Source organism: Phyllobates terribilis, unplaced genomic scaffold (genome assembly GCF_046119375.1).
Source record: "Phyllobates terribilis strain yellow unplaced genomic scaffold, ASM4611937v1 Scaffold_9__5_contigs__length_417890890, whole genome shotgun sequence".
Classification (NCBI taxonomy): Eukaryota; Metazoa; Chordata; class Amphibia; order Anura; family Dendrobatidae; genus Phyllobates; species Phyllobates terribilis.
In genome coordinates, this window is record NW_027362769.1 from 191,532,270 (window position 1) to 191,550,465 (window position 18,196).

An 18,196-nucleotide genomic window follows, 5' to 3' on the forward strand; every position below is an offset into this window, starting at 1 on the left:
CTGCAGTCGCTGGGGGACATGAGCTGCTCAGCAGGTGAGGTGTCCTGATCCCGGGGCCCCATTTGTGACTCTTCCCCGTCGCCCGCTGACTCCTCGCTTTCTTTCTCTTGCAGATGGTGATGAAGCTTCGCCTATGGTGAGTCTGTATCCGGCCGCTCGTCCTCTCCACGGGGTCTGATATGGGGGGCGTCCATCACCACAGTGACAGCGCCTCCAGATGGCTGATGGTCGGGATGGGGGTGTGTGGGACGTGGATATTGCGGGTGTTTATTATTGGTCTTCACTATTAGATCCTCTGCTGTCATCAGCTTCCGCGGCCCCCCGGACCACCACAGCTCCATACACCGTGTAGTGGCCTGGGTATTTCAGCTCAGATTACAATCCCCTCAATAGGAGCCTCAGTACTGAGAGCAATGCTGTTCATGCAGTCAGCGTAGAGTATATTATACTTATATATAGTCATTACACACAGAGGGATCTATTATATAGAGTCATTACACACAGAGGGATCTATTATATAGAGTCATTACACACAGAGGTATCTATTATATAGAGTCATTACACACAGAGGGATCTATTCTATAGAGTCATTACACACAGAGGGATCTATTATATAGAGTCATTACACACAGAGGGATCTATTATAGAGAGTCATTACACACAGAGGGATCTATTATATAGTCATTACACACAGAGGGATCTATTATATAGAGTCATTACACACAGAGGGATCTATTATATAGAGTCATTACCCACAGAGGGATCTATTCTATAGAGTCATTACACACAGAGGGATCTATTCTATAGAGTCATTACACACAGAGGGATCTATTCTATAGAGTCATTACACACAGAGGGATCTATTCTATAGAGTCATTACACACAGAGGGATCTATTATAGAGAGTCATTACCCACAGAGGGATCTATTCTATAGAGTCATTACACACAGAGGGATCTATTCTATAGAGTCATTACACACAGAGGGATCTATTCTATAGAGTCATTACACACAGAGGGATCTATTCTATAGAGTCATTACACACACAGGTATCTATTCTATAGAGTCATTACACACAGAGGGATCTATTCTATAGAGTCATTACACACAGAGGGATCTATTATATAGAGTCATTACACACAGAGGGATCTATTATAGAGAGTCATTACACACAGAGGGATCTATTATATAGTCATTACACACAGAGGGATCTATTATATAGAGTCATTACACACAGAGGGATCTATTATATAGAGTCATTACCCACAGAGGGATCTATTCTATAGAGTCATTACACACAGAGGGATCTATTCTATAGAGTCATTACACACAGAGGGATCTATTCTATAGAGTCATTACACACAGAGGGATCTATTCTATAGAGTCATTACACACAGAGGGATCTATTATAGAGAGTCATTACACACAGAGGGATCTATTATATAGAGTCATTACACACAGAGGGATCTATTATATAGAGTCATTACACACAGAGGGATCTATTATATAGAGTCATTACCCACAGAGGGATCTATTCTATAGAGTCATTACCCACAGAGGGATCTATTCTATAGAGTCATTACACACAGAGGGATCTATTCTATAGAGTCAGTACACACAGAGGGATCTATTCTATAGAGTCATTACACACAGGGATCTATTCTATAGAGTCATTACACACAGAGGGATCTATTCTATAGAGTCATTACACGCAGAGGGATCTATTCTATAGAGTCATTACACGCAGAGGGATCTATTCTATAGAGTCATTACACGCAGAGGGATCTATTATATAGGGTCATTACACGCAGAGGGATCTATTATATAGAGTCATTACACGCAGAGGGATCTGTTATATAGGGTCATTACACGCAGAGGGATCTATTATATAGAGTCATTACACGCAGAGGGATCTGTTATATAGAGTCATTACACGCAGAGGGATCTGTTATATAGAGTCATTACACGCAGAGGGATCTGTTATATAGAGTCATTACACGCAGAGGGATCTGTTATATAGAGTCATTACACGCAGAGGGATCTGTTATATAGAGTCATTACACGCAGAGGGATCTGTTATATAGAGTCATTACACGCAGAGGGATCTGTTATATAGAGTCATTACACGCAGAGGGATCTGTTATATAGAGTCATTACACGCAGAGGGATCTGTTATATAGAGTCATTACACGCAGAGGGATCTGTTATATAGAGTCATTACACGCAGAGGGATCTGTTATATAGAGTCATTACACGCAGAGGGATCTGTTATATAGAGTCATTACACGCAGAGGGATCTGTTATATAGAGTCATTACACGCAGAGGGATCTGTTATATAGAGTCATTACACGCAGAGGGATCTGTTATATAGAGTCATTACACGCAGAGGGATCTGTTATATAGAGTCATTACACGCAGAGGGATCTGTTATATAGAGTCATTACACGCAGAGGGATCTGTTATATAGAGTCATTACACGCAGAGGGATCTGTTATATAGAGTCATTACACGCAGAGGGATCTGTTATATAGAGTCATTACACGCAGAGGGATCTGTTATATAGAGTCATTACACGCAGAGGGATCTGTTATATAGAGTCATTACACGCAGAGGGATCTGTTATATAGAGTCATTACACGCAGAGGGATCTGTTATATAGAGTCATTACACGCAGAGGGATCTGTTATATAGAGTCATTACACGCAGAGGGATCTGTTATATAGAGTCATTACACGCAGAGGGATCTGTTATATAGAGTCATTACACGCAGAGGGATCTGTTATATAGAGTCATTACACGCAGAGGGATCTGTTATATAGAGTCATTACACGCAGAGGGATCTGTTATATAGAGTCATTACACGCAGAGGGATCTGTTATATAGAGTCATTACACGCAGAGGGATCTGTTATATAGAGTCATTATACGCAGAGGGATCTGTTATATAGAGTCATTATACGCAGAGGGATCTGTTATATAGAGTCATTATACGCAGAGGGATCTGTTATATAGAGTCATTATACGCAGAGGGATCTGTTATATAGAGTCATTACACGCAGAGGGATCTATTATATAGTCATTACACACAGAGGGATCGGATCTATTATATAGAGTCATTACACACAGAGGGATCGGATCTATTATATAGAGTCATTACACACAGAGGGATCTATTATATAGAGTCATTACACGCAGAGGGATCTATTATATAGAGTCATTACACACAGAGGGATCGGATCTATTATATAGAGTCATTACACACAGAGGGATCGGATCTATTATATAGAGTCATTTCACACAGAGGGATCTATTATATAGAGTCATTACACGCAGAGGGATCGGATCTATTATATAGAGTCATTACACACAGAGGGATCGGATCTATTATATAGAGTCATTACACACAGAGGGATCTATTATATAGAGTCATTACACGCAGAGGGATCTATTATATAGAGTCATTACACGCAGAGGGATCTATTATATAGAGTCATTACACGCAGAGGGATCTATTATATAGAGTCATTACACGCAGAGGGATCTATTATATAGAGTCATTACACACAGAGGGATCTATTATATAGAGTCATTACACGCAGAGGGATCTATTATATAGTCATTACACACAGAGGGATCTATTATATAGAGTCATTACACACAGAGGGATCTGATTTATTATATAGAGTCATTACACACAGAGGGATCTATTTCACGGGTTTATTTCTGTTAATGTTGATGATTATGGATTACAGCCAATAAAAATACAAAAGTCATTATCTCAGTAAATTAGAATACTTTATAACAACAGCTTGTCGTCGTCCTCCTGAAATGTCTGTTCAGTAAATGCCTCAATACTTGGTCGGCTCCTTGTGCATCAATTACTGCATCAATGCGGCAATGTGGCATGGAGGGATCAGCCTGTGGCATGGAGGCGATCAGCCTGTGGCATGGAGGCGATCAGCCTGTGGCATGGAGGCGGATCAGCCTGTGGCATGGAGGCGGATCAGCCTGTGGCATGGAGGCGGATCAGCCTGTGGCATGGAGGCGGATCAGCCTGTGGCATGGAGGCGGATCAGCCTGTGGCATGGAGGCGGATCAGCCTGTGGCATGGAGGGATCAGCCTGTGGCATGGAGGGATCAGCCTGTGGCATGGAGGCGATCAGCCTGTGGCCCTGCTGAGGGGTTATGGAAGCCCAGGTGGCTTTGATAGCCGCCTTCAGCTCGTCTGCATTGTTGGGTCTGGGGTCTCTCATCTTCCTCTTGACAATACCCCATAGATTCTCTATAATAGATCCTCTATGGGGTTAAGGTCAGGCGAGTTTGCTGACAATCAAGCACAGTGATCCTGTTGGGTGTAAACCAGGTGTTGGTACTTTTGGCCGTGTGAACAGGGGCCAAGTCCTGCTGGAGAATGACATTTCCATCTCCATAAAGCTTGTCGGCAGAGGGAAGCATGAAGGGCTGTAAAATGTCCTGGTAGACGGCTGCGCTGACTTTGGTCTTGATAAAACCCAGTGGACCTCCACCAGCAGATGACATGGCCCCCAAACCATCACTGATTGTGGAGACTTCACACTAGACCCCCAGCAGCTTGGATTGTGGCCTCTCCACTCTTCCTCCAGACTCTGGGACCTTGTGGAGTGAGTCCATGACTGCCTTCTGGACATCTGTCAAGTCAGCAGTCTTCCCCATAATTGTGGAGCCTACTGAAACAGACTAAGGGACCTTTTTAACTGCTTCAGAAGCCTTTGCAGGTGTTTTTTGTTAATTATTCTAATTTACTGAGATAATGACTTGTGTTCTTATTGGCTGTAAGCCATAATAATCAACATTAACAGAAATAAACACGTGAAATAGATCCCTCTGTGTGTAATGACTCTATATAATAGATCCCTCTGTGTGTAATGACTCTATATAATAGATCCCTCGCCGTGTAATGACTCTATATAATAGATCCCTCTGTGTGTAATGACTCTATAATAGATCCCTCTGTGTGTAATGACTCTATATATTAGATCCCTCTGTGTGTAATGACTCTATATAATAGATCCCTCTACGTGTAATGACTCTATATAATAGATCCCTCTACGTGTAATGACTCTATATAATAGATCCCTCTACGTGTAATGACTCTATATAATAGATCCCTCTACGTGTAATGACTCTATATAATAGATCCCTCTACGTGTAATGACTCTATATAATAGATCCCTCTACGTGTAATGACTATATAATAGATCCCTCTGTGTGTAATGGCTCTATATAATAGATCCCTCTGTGTAATGACTCTATATAATAGATCCCTCTGTGTGTAATGGCTCTATATAATTGATCACTGTGTGTGTAATGACTCTATATAATAGATCCCTCTGCGTGTAATGACTCTATATAATAGATCCCTCTGCGTGTAATGACTCTATATAATAGATCCCTCTGCGTGTAATGACTATATAATAGATCCCTCTGTGTGTAATGACTCTATAGAATAGATCCCTCTGTGTATAATGACTCTATAGAATAGATCCCTCTGTGTGTAATGACTCTATAGAATAGATCCCTCTGTGTGTAATGACTCTATAGAATAGATCCCTCTGTGTGTAATGACTCTATAGAATAGATCCCTCTGTGTGTAATGACTCTATAGAATAGATCCCTCTGTGTGTAATGACTCTATAGAATAGATCCCTCTGCGTGTAATGACTCTATAGAATAGATCCCTCTGTGTGTAATGACTCTATATAATAGATCCCTCTGCGTGTAATCACTCTATATAATAGATCCCTCTGTGTGTAATGACTCTATAGAATAGATCCCTCTGTGTGTAATGACTCTATATAATAGATCCCTCTGTGTGTAATGACTCTATATAATAGATCCCTCTGTGTGTAATGACTCTATATAATAGATCCCTCTGTGTGTAATGACTCTATATAATAGATCCCTCTGTGTGTAATGACTCTATATAATAGATCCCTCTGTGTGTAATGACTCTATATAATAGATCCCTCTGTGTGTAACGACTCTATATAATAGATCCCTCTGCGTGTAATGACTCTGTATAATAGATCCCTCTGTGTGTAATGACTCTATATAATAGATCCCTCTGTGTGTAATGACTCTATATAATAGATCCCTCTGTGTGTAATGACTCTATATAATAGATCCCTCTGCGTGTAATCACTCTATATAATAGATCCCTCTGTGTGTAATGACTCTATATAATAGATCCCTCTGCGTGTAATCACTCTATATAATAGATCCCTCTGTGTGTAATGACTCTATATAATAGATCCCTCTGTGTGTAATGACTCTATATAATAGATCCCTCTGTGTGTAATGACTCTGTATAATAGATCCCTCTGTGTGTAATGACTCTATATAATAGATCCCTCTGTGTGTAATGACTCTATATAATAGATCCCTCTGTGTGTAATGACTCTATATAATATAGGAGTTTCACTTTTTGCTGATATTGTAATTTAGTGAGATTCACCTGTATATAACAATTCCAAATTTAATAAACCCTAAACTAAAGACTCATAAAATTTAACTTTTATTAATTACTATTAAATTATTAGAGGAACCTATTAAATCCAGCATGCAGTCAGTTATTCTATGTCTCCTACCTATCCCTGTTTCATAGTCGGTCCCGGTAGCATCACTCTTATAGGAGTATCGGGATCTACTTCAGGTGCGGCCGCATCCTACACTTATCCTATGTAGGTTTCATACATTGCTGACTGACACATTTAGAAGCGCCCTAAAGCCTCCCCACCATGTTTCGCCAGGTATACTGGCTTCTTCAGGGGATTGAGGCATACAGCAGTACTGCAGTACTGAGAACGGCCACTACTTGGTGTATGGAGCTGGTAACAGCTGATCGGGGGAGATGCTGGGCTTCGGACCCCCACTGGGTGTTATGATCATAATCCTGATCAATCCCCTCCACAATGGCGCAGAGTCTGGTGATGGGGAGCGGCGGCAGATAATGAGGCGCGGGCAGGAGGTGGCTGATGGGGAGTCCCAGGCTTTCTGGATGATGGGAGTTGTCTCGGCTCCTCTCCGGCCCCCGCCACGCTGCCTCTGACAGTCCTGCCCCCTGTTGGGCCGTCTGGTCGCCATTTCTTGGTTTTCTGTCTTTCTCTGCAGGTGGAGCTGTCAGAATGGGAGAATATAAATCGGCTCCTGGGGCGTCAGGGCTGCGGCGCGGTGCACGTGTCTCCGAGGGACGAGCTCTCGGGTAATGGTGGCTGTGGGGTGCAGGGAGGATCCGCTCTGACCCCAGGTGGCGTCGTCCTGGACCCGCAGGCCTCGCTGGAGCTCCGAGCCGCCATCAGATCACTGGTGGACGACAGCGAAAGACGACAGATCCTGATCCACGGCCTGATCCAGTGCAACAGCCGGCTGAAGTAAGAGCCGGGGACCGCGGGGGAAGGCCGGGGGAGGTCAGACGTCTGGAGGATGGGGGGGGGGGCGGAGACGTCTGGAGGATGGGGGGGGGGCGGAGACGTCTGGAGGATAGGGGGGGGCTGAGACGTCTGGAGGATAGGGGGGGGCTGAGACGTCTGGAGGATAGGGGGGGGCTGAGACGTCTGGAGGATGGAGGGGCGGAGACGTCTGGAGGATAGGGGGGGGCTGAGACGTCTGGAGGATGGAGGGGCGGAGACGTCTGGAGGATAGGGGGGGGCTGAAACGTCTGGAGGATAGGGGGGGGCTGAGACGTCTGGAGGATGGGGGGGGGCGGAGACGTCTGGAGGATAGGGGGGGGGCTGAGACGTCTGGAGGATAGGGGGGGGCTGAGACGTCTGGAGGATGGAGGGGCGGAGACGTCTGGAGGTATGGGGGGGCTGAGACGTCTGGAGGATAGGGGGGTGCGGAGACGTCGGCAGGATGGGGGGGGCTGAGACGTCTGGAGGATGGAGGGGCGGAGACGTCTGGAGGTATGGGGGGGCTGAGACGTCTGGAGGATGGGGGGGGTGGAGACGTCTGGAGGATGGGGGGGCTGAGACGTCTGGAGGTATGGGGGGGGCTGAGACGTCTGGAGGTATGGGGGGGGCTGAGACGTCTGGAGGTATGGGGGGGCTGAGACGTCTGGAGGTATGGGGGGGCTGAGACGTCTGGAGGTATGGGGGGGGCGGAGACGTCTGCAGGATGGGGGGGCGGAGACATCTGCAGGATGGGGGGGCGGAGACGTCTGGAGGTATGGGGGGGGCTGAGACGTCTGGAGGATGGGGGGGGCTGAGACGTCTGGAGGATGGGGGGCTGAGACGTCTGGAGGTATGGGGGGGGCTGAGACGTCTGGAGGTATGGGGGGGGCTGAGACGTCTGGAGGTATGGGGGGGGCTGAGACGTTTGGAGGATGGGGGGGCGGAGACGTCTGGAGGATGGGGGGGCGGAGACGTCTGGAGGATGGGGGGGCGGAGACGTCTGGAGGATGGGGGGGGCGGAGACGTCTGGAGGTATGGGGGTGCTGAGACGTCTGGAGGTATGGGGGGGCGGAGACGTCTGCAGGATGGGGGGGCGGAGACGTCTGGGGGGGCTGAGACGTCTGGAGGATGGGGGGGGCTGAGACGTCTGGAGGATGGGGGGCTGAGACGTCTGGAGGTATGGGGGGGGCTGAGACGTCTGGAGGTATGGGGGGGGCTGAGACGTCTGGAGGTATGGGGGGGGCTGAGACGTCTGGAGGTATGGGGGGGCTGAGACGTCTGGAGGTATGGGGGGGCGGAGACGTCTGGAGGTATGGGGGGGGCTGAGACGTCTGGAGGTATGGGGGGGCTGAGACGTCTGGAGGTATGGGGGGGGCTGAGACGTCTGGAGGATGGGGGGGGCTGAGACGTCTGGAGGATGGGGGGGGCTGAGACGTCTGGAGGATGGGGGGGAGGCCGCGGAGACGTCTGGAGGATGGGGGGGGCTGAGACGTCTGGAGGATGGGGGGGAGGCCGCGGAGACGTCTGGAGAATAGGGGGGGGCTGAGACGTCTGGAGGATGGGGGGGGGGGCTGAGACGTCTGGAGGATGGGGGGGGGCTGAGACGTCTGGAGGATGGGGGGGGGCTGAGACGTCTGGAGGATGGGGGGGGCTGAGACGTCTGGAGGATGGGGGGGAGGCCGCGGAGACGTCTGGAGAATAGGGGGGGCTGAGACGTCTGGAGGATAGGGGGGGCTGAGACTTCTGGAGGATGGGGGGGGCCGCAGAGACGTATGGGGGGGCGGAGACGTCTGGAGGATGGGGGGGCTACTGGGGAAGGGCTTTCATCACCGTTTGTGGGGCTTCGGCTCTGCCTTGTATTGAGAGCAGAGACTTCTGGGACGGCGATCCGGAGCGCCCGGTGCTGCTGTGAGCGTCTGCTGGCCGTACACACGTTGCAGCGGTGAACGTCGTCCCTAGTAAGGTGCGCGGCTGTAATAACGTATGAGATGCTGAGAGTTGTACTCCAGTCACCATACAAACCTTCGGCTACGGCTCTGTTCCCACCAGGAGGATTTGCCCGGTTTTTCTTGCAGCTTTTCTGCTCCTCCTTTCGGTCTTTTTGCCGTTGGGTTTTATATTCAGCCGCTTTCTGGTTATTGGTCGTCGCGGATTTCAGGCATTTTTTACCTGCAGATTTTCTGCGTCTAATGCAAATCTGTGGAGAAAATCCGCTGATAAAGCGCAGAAAGTCCTGAGAGGAGCCGGCGCCCCGCAGGGCGGCGTGTGCTGGGAAATAAAGGCTGGTGTGCATGAGGTCTAACGCCACGCAGTTTACTGGAGCTGTAAGGCGCTTCTCCCCTGACCGCCAGGGGGGGGGGCGTCCTCCTAGGACTGGGGCGCTCCCCTGACCGCCGGGGGGTCCTCCTTCTAGGACTGGGGCGCTCTCCTGACCGCTGGGGGGGGCGTCCTCCTAGGACTGGGGCGCTCTCCTGACCGCCGGGGGGGGCGTTCTCCTAGGACTGGGGCGCTCCCCTGACCGCCGGGGGGGGGGGCATCCTCCTAGGACTGGGGCGCTCCCCTGACCGCCGGGGGGGCGTCCTCTTAGGACTGGGGCACTCTCCTGACCGCTGGGGGGGCGTCCTCCTAGGACTGGGGCGCTCTCCTGACCGCCGGGGGGGGTGTTCTCCTAGGACTGGGGCGCTCCCCTGACCGCCGGGGGGGGGGCGTCCTCCTAGGACTGGGGCGCTCCCCTGACCGCCGGAGGGGCGTCCTCTTAGGACTGGGGCGCTCTCCTGACCGCTGGGGGGGGCGTCCTCCTAGGACTGGGGCGCTCCCGTGACCTCCCAGGTGCTGCCTGGATGAGCGGTGAGGACTGTTCTCCTGCCCGGTGTGTGCTGCCCTCCCGCGGGGCACAGGGGTCGGATTCGGCTCCACACCGCACCTTATGCCATTTTTGTGCCTGAAGACGATCAGGTCCACTCTGAATAGTGACGTCCGCAGGACGCTCTGTGTCTGATCGGGAAGGAATGGAGTCACCAGATAAAAGGGCTTCGCTCCAGAGAGGAGGCACGTGAAGACCCCAGGAAGAGCAGGGCTCGGCCCCCTGGGGTTGGGCTGCCGGGAGACCTCCTCCTGGCAGATGACTTGGGGTTACAGCGAGCCCCCGTGGACGGGAAGGTGGGACGTTTTCTGGGGTTGTCGATCGGGTCCATCTTTTTTTGAGCCCAGTGTAGCGCCCACCTGCATTGTGAGGGCTCTGCTCTGCCCGGGGGGGCGCTCTGTCCAGGGGGCCGCTCCACAGAACACATTTCAGCTTCCTCACCTCTTACTCCGCAGATGGAGGATTTCTTGGCCTCGTCAATGAACACAAGGAAGCTCGCTGCCCGTTCTACCTACTTATCAGCTCGGTCCGTGGGGCCCTGAGGGGAAAGGAGCTAATTCCTCAGGGGGGACAAGGGACCATGGGGTGGAGGGACCGTGGGCAGGGGGGACAAGGGACCATGTGGTGGGGGACTGTGGGCAGGGGGGACAAGGGACCATGGGGTGGGGGACTGTGGGCAGGGGGGCGGGGGCCATGTCAAATCTCTGGATCCTGCATAGAAGAAAATGGGTTAAAATCAGAATTGCTTTGCTTGTCCCAGGAAAGTTTCCTCCATCCCGCGGCTCGGGGGGGGGCATCACTACTGCGCCTTTCTCTGCTGCACGTTTGGTGCCTCGGGGACCGGAGTGGCGTTCTTGCTACATGTGACTGGTGGTGTGGCCACGCCCTGTCCTGCCCTGGCTCCTCCCCAGCTCCACCCATTTAGGTGGAACTAACTTAAACCCCCAAAGCCGCATTCACACCTGCAGTATTTCACATCTGAGAACAGGAGTGGAACAATCTGGCTCTGTGCCCACGATCCGGATGCAGCATATTTTTGCTGCGTCCAAAACGCTGCGTTCTATTGAAGGCTGGCGAATCCTCTGTTCACTGAACCGTTCACCGCAATCAGTACATTGTAATGGGGGAATTTCTGTTGTGGAGACCAGCGACCCCGCAAGAGATATCGACATGGTGCGGTCCTGAAAGACGCCCCGCATGTCCGAGTCCGTGGGTGATCTGCGGGTGCACAGAGACGCATAGCGGACCTGGGATTTCTACAAATCCATCCACTGCTGTAACATCTGGACGCTGCATAACGCACAGCGTGAAACCCGCAGCGGCTCCGGACCGCGGGCACAGACCCGAAGAGATGTTTTCATCTTAGAAAATTACTAAAAGAATAATAATGAAAAACACTTTATAATGAAAAAAAAGTTATTTTTAATGCGTTTATTTTAAATAATAACCATCACAAATCAGCAGATAAGACGGACATATCCGGGGTCCCTGTAATCGTAACGACCGCACAACACAGCGATCCGATTAGTTACGGGGATCGGTAAATGGCGTAAAAAAAAGGCGTAATTTATATTTTTCTCTATTAATCCATAAAAATGTAATAAAACAGTAACGGCCGTGTTCACACGTGGTGTAAATGCTGCTTTTCCGCGGTGTCCGCACCACACGGCGCAGTAACGATCTCCTCGGATTATGGCGTCTTTGCGGCGCTTCTTTTATGCGTTTTCCTTCTTATTTGATGCGATTTTGGGGCAGATGAAGCCGAGTTATTGACGCTTTTTACCAGCACAGAAAAGCTTTGATTTTTATTGTGGAGTTTGGTGCGGATCCTGCAGAAAACAAAAAAACAGCGTATTTCTGCAGCGTGTGAACACGGCCACAGAAGCCGGATGTCGTATAGTGACGCTACATAAAGATGAGAGAGTTCTGGCGGCTCCGAGTGTGAATGAGGGACAAGAAATAATCCGAGAGATGAGCCGGACGCACAGAGGACGTCGATGCCCGGGGGGATCAGAAGCCTCCGTCCATCCGCCAGGGACCACTGATCCCGGGAATCCATCCGCTCATCTCTAGTCCCAACTGTCCCGGATGCAGCGGACAGTCCTGGATTTGGGTCTATGCCCTGCAGTCTCGGGCGTCTGCTGAATGCCCCTCATTACCAGCGCCCCTCTGACAACTCCTCCTGGCAGGGGAGAAAGAAATGGTAAATGGGCGTGGCCTGGGGTGTGGCCAGGGGTGTGGCCAAAACTTGCTACGCCACATGATGTGTCCCTCTTTCTGCTCTTCAAAAGTTGGGAGGTTTGTGTGAAGGATGATCCCGCGGCCGCGCTGTCCTCCGCTCACATTGACTCGGCACAGACATTGCGGGAGGTCGTCTTTGGCGGCACAAACCCCCCAGGACCCTGCAGAAATGCTGAATATTGGGGCTGAACCGTGGGAGCGAAAGGCCAGAGCGCTCTGCGTGACGTCCAGAGGTGACCTGTGCGGCCTCCGACTTCTGTTATTACTCCGATATGGACCAGTGTCACCCGGTGGCTGGCGCCCACTCAGCCTCCTTGGAAATGTCTTGCATTTTCATGATTGAGAAGGTTGTCGCTCGCCTCGTCTCCTCCCCGCGTCGCTCGCCTCGTCTCCTCCCCGCGCCGCTCGCCTCGTCTCCTCCCCGCGCCGCTCGCCTCGTCTCCTCCCCGCGCCGCTCGCCTCGTCTCCTCCCCGCGCCGCTCGCCTCGTCTCCTCCCCGCGCCGCTCGCCTCGTCTCCTCCCCGCGCCGCTCGCCTCGTCTCCTCCCCGCGTCGCTCGCCTCGTCTCCTCCCCGCGTCGCTCCTCTCCTCCCCGTGTCGCTCGCCTCGTCTGCTCCCCGCGTCGCTCGCCTCGTCTGCTCCCCGCGTCGCTCGCCTCGTCTGCTCCCCGCGTCGCTCGCCTCGTCTGCTCCCCGCGTCGCTCGCCTCGTCTGCTCCCCGCGTCGCTCGCCTCGTCTGCTCCCCGCGTCGCTCGCCTCGTCTGCTCCCCGCGTCGCTCTCCTCGTCTGCTCCCCGCGTCGCTCTCCTCGTCTGCTCCCCGCGTCGCTCGCCTCGTCTCCTCCCCGCGTCGCTCGCCTCGTCTCCTCCCCGCGTCGCTCGCCTCGTCTCCTCCCCGCGTCGCTCGCCTCGTCTCCTCCCCGCGTCGCTCGCCTCGTCTCCTCCCCGCGTCGCTCGCCTCGTCTCCTCCCCGCGTCGCTCGCCTCGTCTCCTCCCCGCGTCGCTCGCCTCGTCTCCTCCCCGCGTCGCTCGCCTCGTCTCCTCCCCGCGTCGCTCGCCTCGTCTCCTCCCCGCGTCGCTCGCCTCGTCTGCTCCCCGCGTCGCTCGCCTCGTCTCCTCCCCGCGTCGCTCGTCACCCCCCCCCCCCCTGCTTGCCACACGCTGACGTTTCCGCTGCTCTGATTCTGCGGCCTCTTCCATGTCTCTGCACCGCGCCTCCTCATTGGTTGATCAGTTAGTTTTTCTTTCCTCCAGGGATGACGTCCGCCTGCAGCAGGACCGCGCTGGGTGCCAGGAACGGAGGGCGGAGGAGCTGCAGCGCATCTTGGATGACATCAAAGCCAAAATCCGGGACCTGGAGGACGATTTCTTCTGTAAGACGCAGGAGCAGCAGAGTGAAGTGACAAGATTACGGGAGGAGCAGGAGGCGGATCTTGTGAGTATGGGAGGGGCAGGAGGCGGGGCTTGTGAGTATGGGAGGGGCAGGAGGCGGGGCTTGTGAGTATGGGAAGGGTTTAGTTTGTGTACGGGAGGAGGAGGAGGTGGGTCTCGAGTATGGGAAGGGTGGGGGCTTCTGAGTATGGGAGAGGCTGGAGATGGGGCTTGTGAGAACGGGAGGGGCGGGGCTTGTGAGTACAAGAGAAGAACGGGAGAGGCGGAGCTTGTGAGTATGGGGGCAGGAGGCGGGGCTTGTGAGTACGGAAGGGGCAGGAGGGGGGGCCTGTGAGTACGGGAGGGGCAGGAGGTGGGGCTTGTGAGTACGGGAGGGACAGGAGGGGGGCCTTTTGAGTATGGGAGGGGGGGCTTGTGAGTGTGGGAGGGGCAGGAGGTGGGGCCTGTGAGTATGGGAGGGGCAGGAGGCGGGGCTTTTAAAGTACAGGCGGTGCTCGCTGTTGCTCATCTGTAGACACACGTGGTTGTCTTCCTGTGGCCGGCGTCTCTGCGGTTGCTGGGTCATGTGACGGCTCCGGGTTGGCTTTGTGTTTGATCTTGGTCGCACCGTTAATGACGCGCCCCTCACATTGCTCCTCCGGTCTCTGCCGTCTCTTCCAGGAGCGTTGTCAGAAGCAGGAAGAGACGCTGCGGGAGCAGGAGCAGAGCATTGCGCAGCTGCGGGCGCGGATCACCCGGGCGGAGGCTGCGGAGCAGAAGAGGCTGCAGGACGGCAGGAAGAGCTTCCAGCACCTCCTCAGGCGGCTGCCGCAGCACAACAGCCCCCTCCATCAGCAGTGAGTCCTCCAGGGCATGAGACGCCTCCTGTGTCTGATGTGTGGCCCCGAACCGCAGCCCTGTGGGCCCCTGTCAGTGGTGCGGTGGCCACGTTTTTACACAGCTGCACACAGTCACGTGCTGGATGATGAGGGTAGTAGTCTCCTCTTTTCTCTACTTTCAGGATTCTCGATGTCGTTGATGGGTACGAGAGTCAGGTGAAGCAGCTGCAGGACGAGATCAGGTGAGCGCTGCTCTGGGGGGCCAGCATTAACTAATCCTGAATAAGGTGGAACCGGGACAACCACTCTCATTCTCTACAGTAGGTTGGGGGCTGTTGTGGACACGCTGGGGTCAGTGGTGCTCTCATCCGCTGGCACGGCTGTTTTGAGAAAGACCGCATGGTCCAGGGCTCATCCCACTGAACGCCCGCTCTCCTTGGAGCGATTATAGGGGGGCCGCAGGAGGAGGCAGAGCTATAATGGGGTTGCACTGATGGGGGTTGTGTTTCCGCAGGAGGTTGTCTGTGGACGGGGGACACTCGGGAGGATCTCTGAATCTGGACACCACCCCAAATTATAAAGCCCTTATCAAGGTGACGCCCCGGACGTGTGGTACTAGGGGCGGAGTTCAGGAGACGCGGGGTCTGGTCACATGGGGTCACCCCCATAGTCTGCACCCCACATTGGGGCTGAGCAGTACAGTCGCTCGCCCACCGGTGCAGATTCTGGCTCCGCACTCACCATCCTCTCTCCAGTCCTATCAGGAGCAGATCCAGGAGGCGCGGAGGAAGGAGGAGGCGCTGCAGCGGGAGAGCGAGCGGCTGCAGCGGGAGAACGAGCGGCTGCAGCTGGAGGTGAAGGCCAGGTATGTCCAGTGGGGTCACCCCAACAAGCGCCCCAGGAACTTAACCCAGGAAGTGGGGCAGAGAGGTCAGGCGGTGGCCCCTTCACCCCATCCCCTCCTCATCCTTGTCCTCTGTGCGGCTGCCCCCTTCCCCCTCGTCCTCCTCTGTGCGGCGGCCACCTTCCCCCTCGTCCTCCTCTGTGCGGCGGCCCCCTTCCCCCTCGTCCTCCTTTGTGCGGCGGCCCCCTTCCCCCTCGTCCTCCTCTGTGCGGCGGCCCCCTTCCCCCTCGTCCTCCTCTGTGCGGCGGCCCCCTTCCCCCTCGCCCTCCTCTGTGCGGCGCCCCCCCTCGCTCTCCTCTGTGCGGCGGCCCCCTTCCCCCTCGCTCTCCTCTGTGCGGCGCCCCCCCTCGCCCTCCTCTGTGCGGCGGCCCCCCTCGCTCTCCTCTGTGCGGCGGCCCCCCTCGCTCTCCTCTGTGCGGCGGCCCCCTTCCCCCTCGCTCTCCTCTGTGTGGCGGCCCCCCTCGCTCTCCTCTGTGTGGCGGCCCCCCTCGCTCTCCTCTGTGTGGCGGCCCCCCTCGTCCTCCTCTGTGCGGCGGCCCCCTTCCCCCTCGTCCTCCTCTGTGCGGCGGCCCCCTTCCCCCTCGTCCTCCTCTGTGCGGCGGCCCCCTTCCCCCTCGTCCTCCTCTGTGTGGCGGCCCCCTTCCCCCTCGCTCTCCTCTGTGCGGCGGCCCCCTTCCCCCTCGCCCTCCTCTGTGTGGCGGCCCCCCTCGCCCTCCTCTGTGCGGCGGCCACCTTCCCCCTCGTCCTGCTCTGTGCGGCGGCCCCCTTCCCCCTCGTCCTCCTCTGTGCGGCGGCCCCCTTCCCCCTCGTCCTCCTCTGTGCGGCGGCCCCCTTCCCCCTCGCCCTCCTCTGTGCGGCGCCCCCCCTCGCTCTCCTCTGTGCGGCGGCCCCCTTCCCCCTCGCCCTCCTCTGTGCGGCGCCCCCCCTCGCTCTCCTCTGTGCGGCGGCCCCCTTCCCCCTCGCTCTCCTCTGTGCGGCGGCCCCCCTCGCTCTCCTCTGTGCGGCGGCCCCCCTCGCTCTCCTCTGTGCGGCGGCCCCCCTCGCTCTCCTCTGTGCGGCGGCCCCCCTCGCTCTCCTCTGTGCGGCGGCCCCCTTCCCCCTCGCTCTCCTCTGTGTGGCGGCCCCCCTCGCTCTCCTCTGTGTGGCGGCCCCCCTCGTCCTCCTCTGTGCGGCGGCCCCCTTCCCCCTCGTCCTCCTCTGTGCGGCGGCCCCCTTCCCCCTCGTCCTCCTCTGTGCGGCGGCCCCCTTCCCCCTCGTCCTCCTCTGTGCGGCGGCCCCCTTCCCCCTCGTCCTCCTCTGTGTGGCGGCCCCCTTCCCCCTCGCTCTCCTCTGTGCGGCGGCCCCCTTCCCCCTCGCCCTCCTCTGTGTGGCGGCCCCCCTCGCCCTCCTCTGTGCGGCGGCCCCCTTCCCCCTCGCCCTCCTCTGTGCGGCGGCCCCCTTCCCCCTCGCCCTCCTCTGTGCGGCGGCCCCCTTCCCCCTCGCCCTCCTCTGTGTGGCGGCCCCCTTCCCCCTCGTCCTCCTCTGTGCGGCAGCCCCCCTCGCCCTCCTCTGTGCGGCGGCCCCCTTCCCCCTCGTCCTCCTCTGTGTGGCGGCCCCCTTCCCCCTCTTCCCCCTCGCCCTCCTCTGTGTGGCGGCCACCTTCCCCCTCGTCCTGCTCTGTGCGGCGGCCCTCTTCCCCCTCTTCCCCCTCGCCCTCCTCTGTGTGGCGGCCACCTTCCCCCTCGTCCTCCTCTGTGTGGCGGCCCCCTTCCCCCTCTTCCCCCTCGCCCTCCTCTGTGTGGCGGCCACCTTCCCCCTCGTCCTCCTCTGTGTGGCGGCCCCCTTCCCCCTCTTCCCCCTCGCCCTCCTCTGTGTGGCGGCCACCTTCCCCCTCGCCCTCCTCTGTGCGGCGGCCCTCTTCCCCCTCGCCCTCCTCTGTGCGGCGGCCCCCTTCCTCCTCGCCCTCCTCTGTGCGGCGGCCCCCTTCCCCCTCGCCCTCCTCTGTGTGGCGGCCCCCTTCCCCCTCGCCCTCCTCTGTGCGGCGGCCCCCTTCCCCCTCGCCCTCCTCTGTGCGGCGGCCCCCTTCCCCCTCGCTCTCCTATGTGCGGCGGCCCCCCTCGCTCTCCTCTGTGCGGCGGCCCCCCTCGCTCTCCTCTGTGCGGCGGCCCCCCTCGCTCTCCTCTGTGCGGCGGCCCCCCTCGCTCTCCTCTGTGCGGCGGCCCCCTTCCCCCTCGCTCTCCTCTGTGTGGCGGCCCCCCTCGCTCTCCTCTGTGTGGCGGCCCCCCTCGTCCTCCTCTGTGCGGCGGCCCCCTTCCCCCTCGTCCTCCTCTGTGCGGCGGCCCCCTTCCCCCTCGTCCTCCTCTGTGCGGCGGCCCCCTTCCCCCTCGTCCTCCTCTGTGCGGCGGCCCCCTTCCCCCTCGTCCTCCTCTGTGTGGCGGCCCCCTTCCCCCTCGCTCTCCTCTGTGCGGCGGCCCCCTTCCCCCTCGCCCTCCTCTGTGTGGCGGCCCCCCTCGCCCTCCTCTGTGCGGCGGCCCCCTTCCCCCTCGCCCTCCTCTGTGCGGCGGCCCCCTTCCCCCT

The 18,196-nt window shown here is 56.1% G+C and overlaps 1 protein-coding gene across 3 annotated transcripts in view; it reads left to right on the forward strand.

Moving 5' to 3' along the window:
* The window catches only part of CEP70 (centrosomal protein 70), a 53,203-nt gene continuing 35,007 nt past the window's right edge, over window positions 1-18,196 (forward strand). For 2 of the 3 annotated variants that reach the window (XM_073647560.1, XM_073647562.1), the window contains exons 1-7: window positions 1-34; window positions 114-136; window positions 7,149-7,408; window positions 13,781-13,961; window positions 14,579-14,754; window positions 14,919-14,978; window positions 15,251-15,601. In XM_073647560.1, the coding sequence (XP_073503661.1) occupies window positions 19-34; window positions 114-136; window positions 7,149-7,408; window positions 13,781-13,961; window positions 14,579-14,754; window positions 14,919-14,978; window positions 15,251-15,601 (1,067 nt within the window). In that variant the 5' untranslated portion in view covers window positions 1-18. The remainder of the gene's footprint in view (window positions 35-113; window positions 137-7,148; window positions 7,409-13,780; window positions 13,962-14,578; window positions 14,755-14,918; window positions 14,979-15,250; window positions 15,602-18,196) is intronic. The other variant, XM_073647561.1, reaches the window with a different exon arrangement.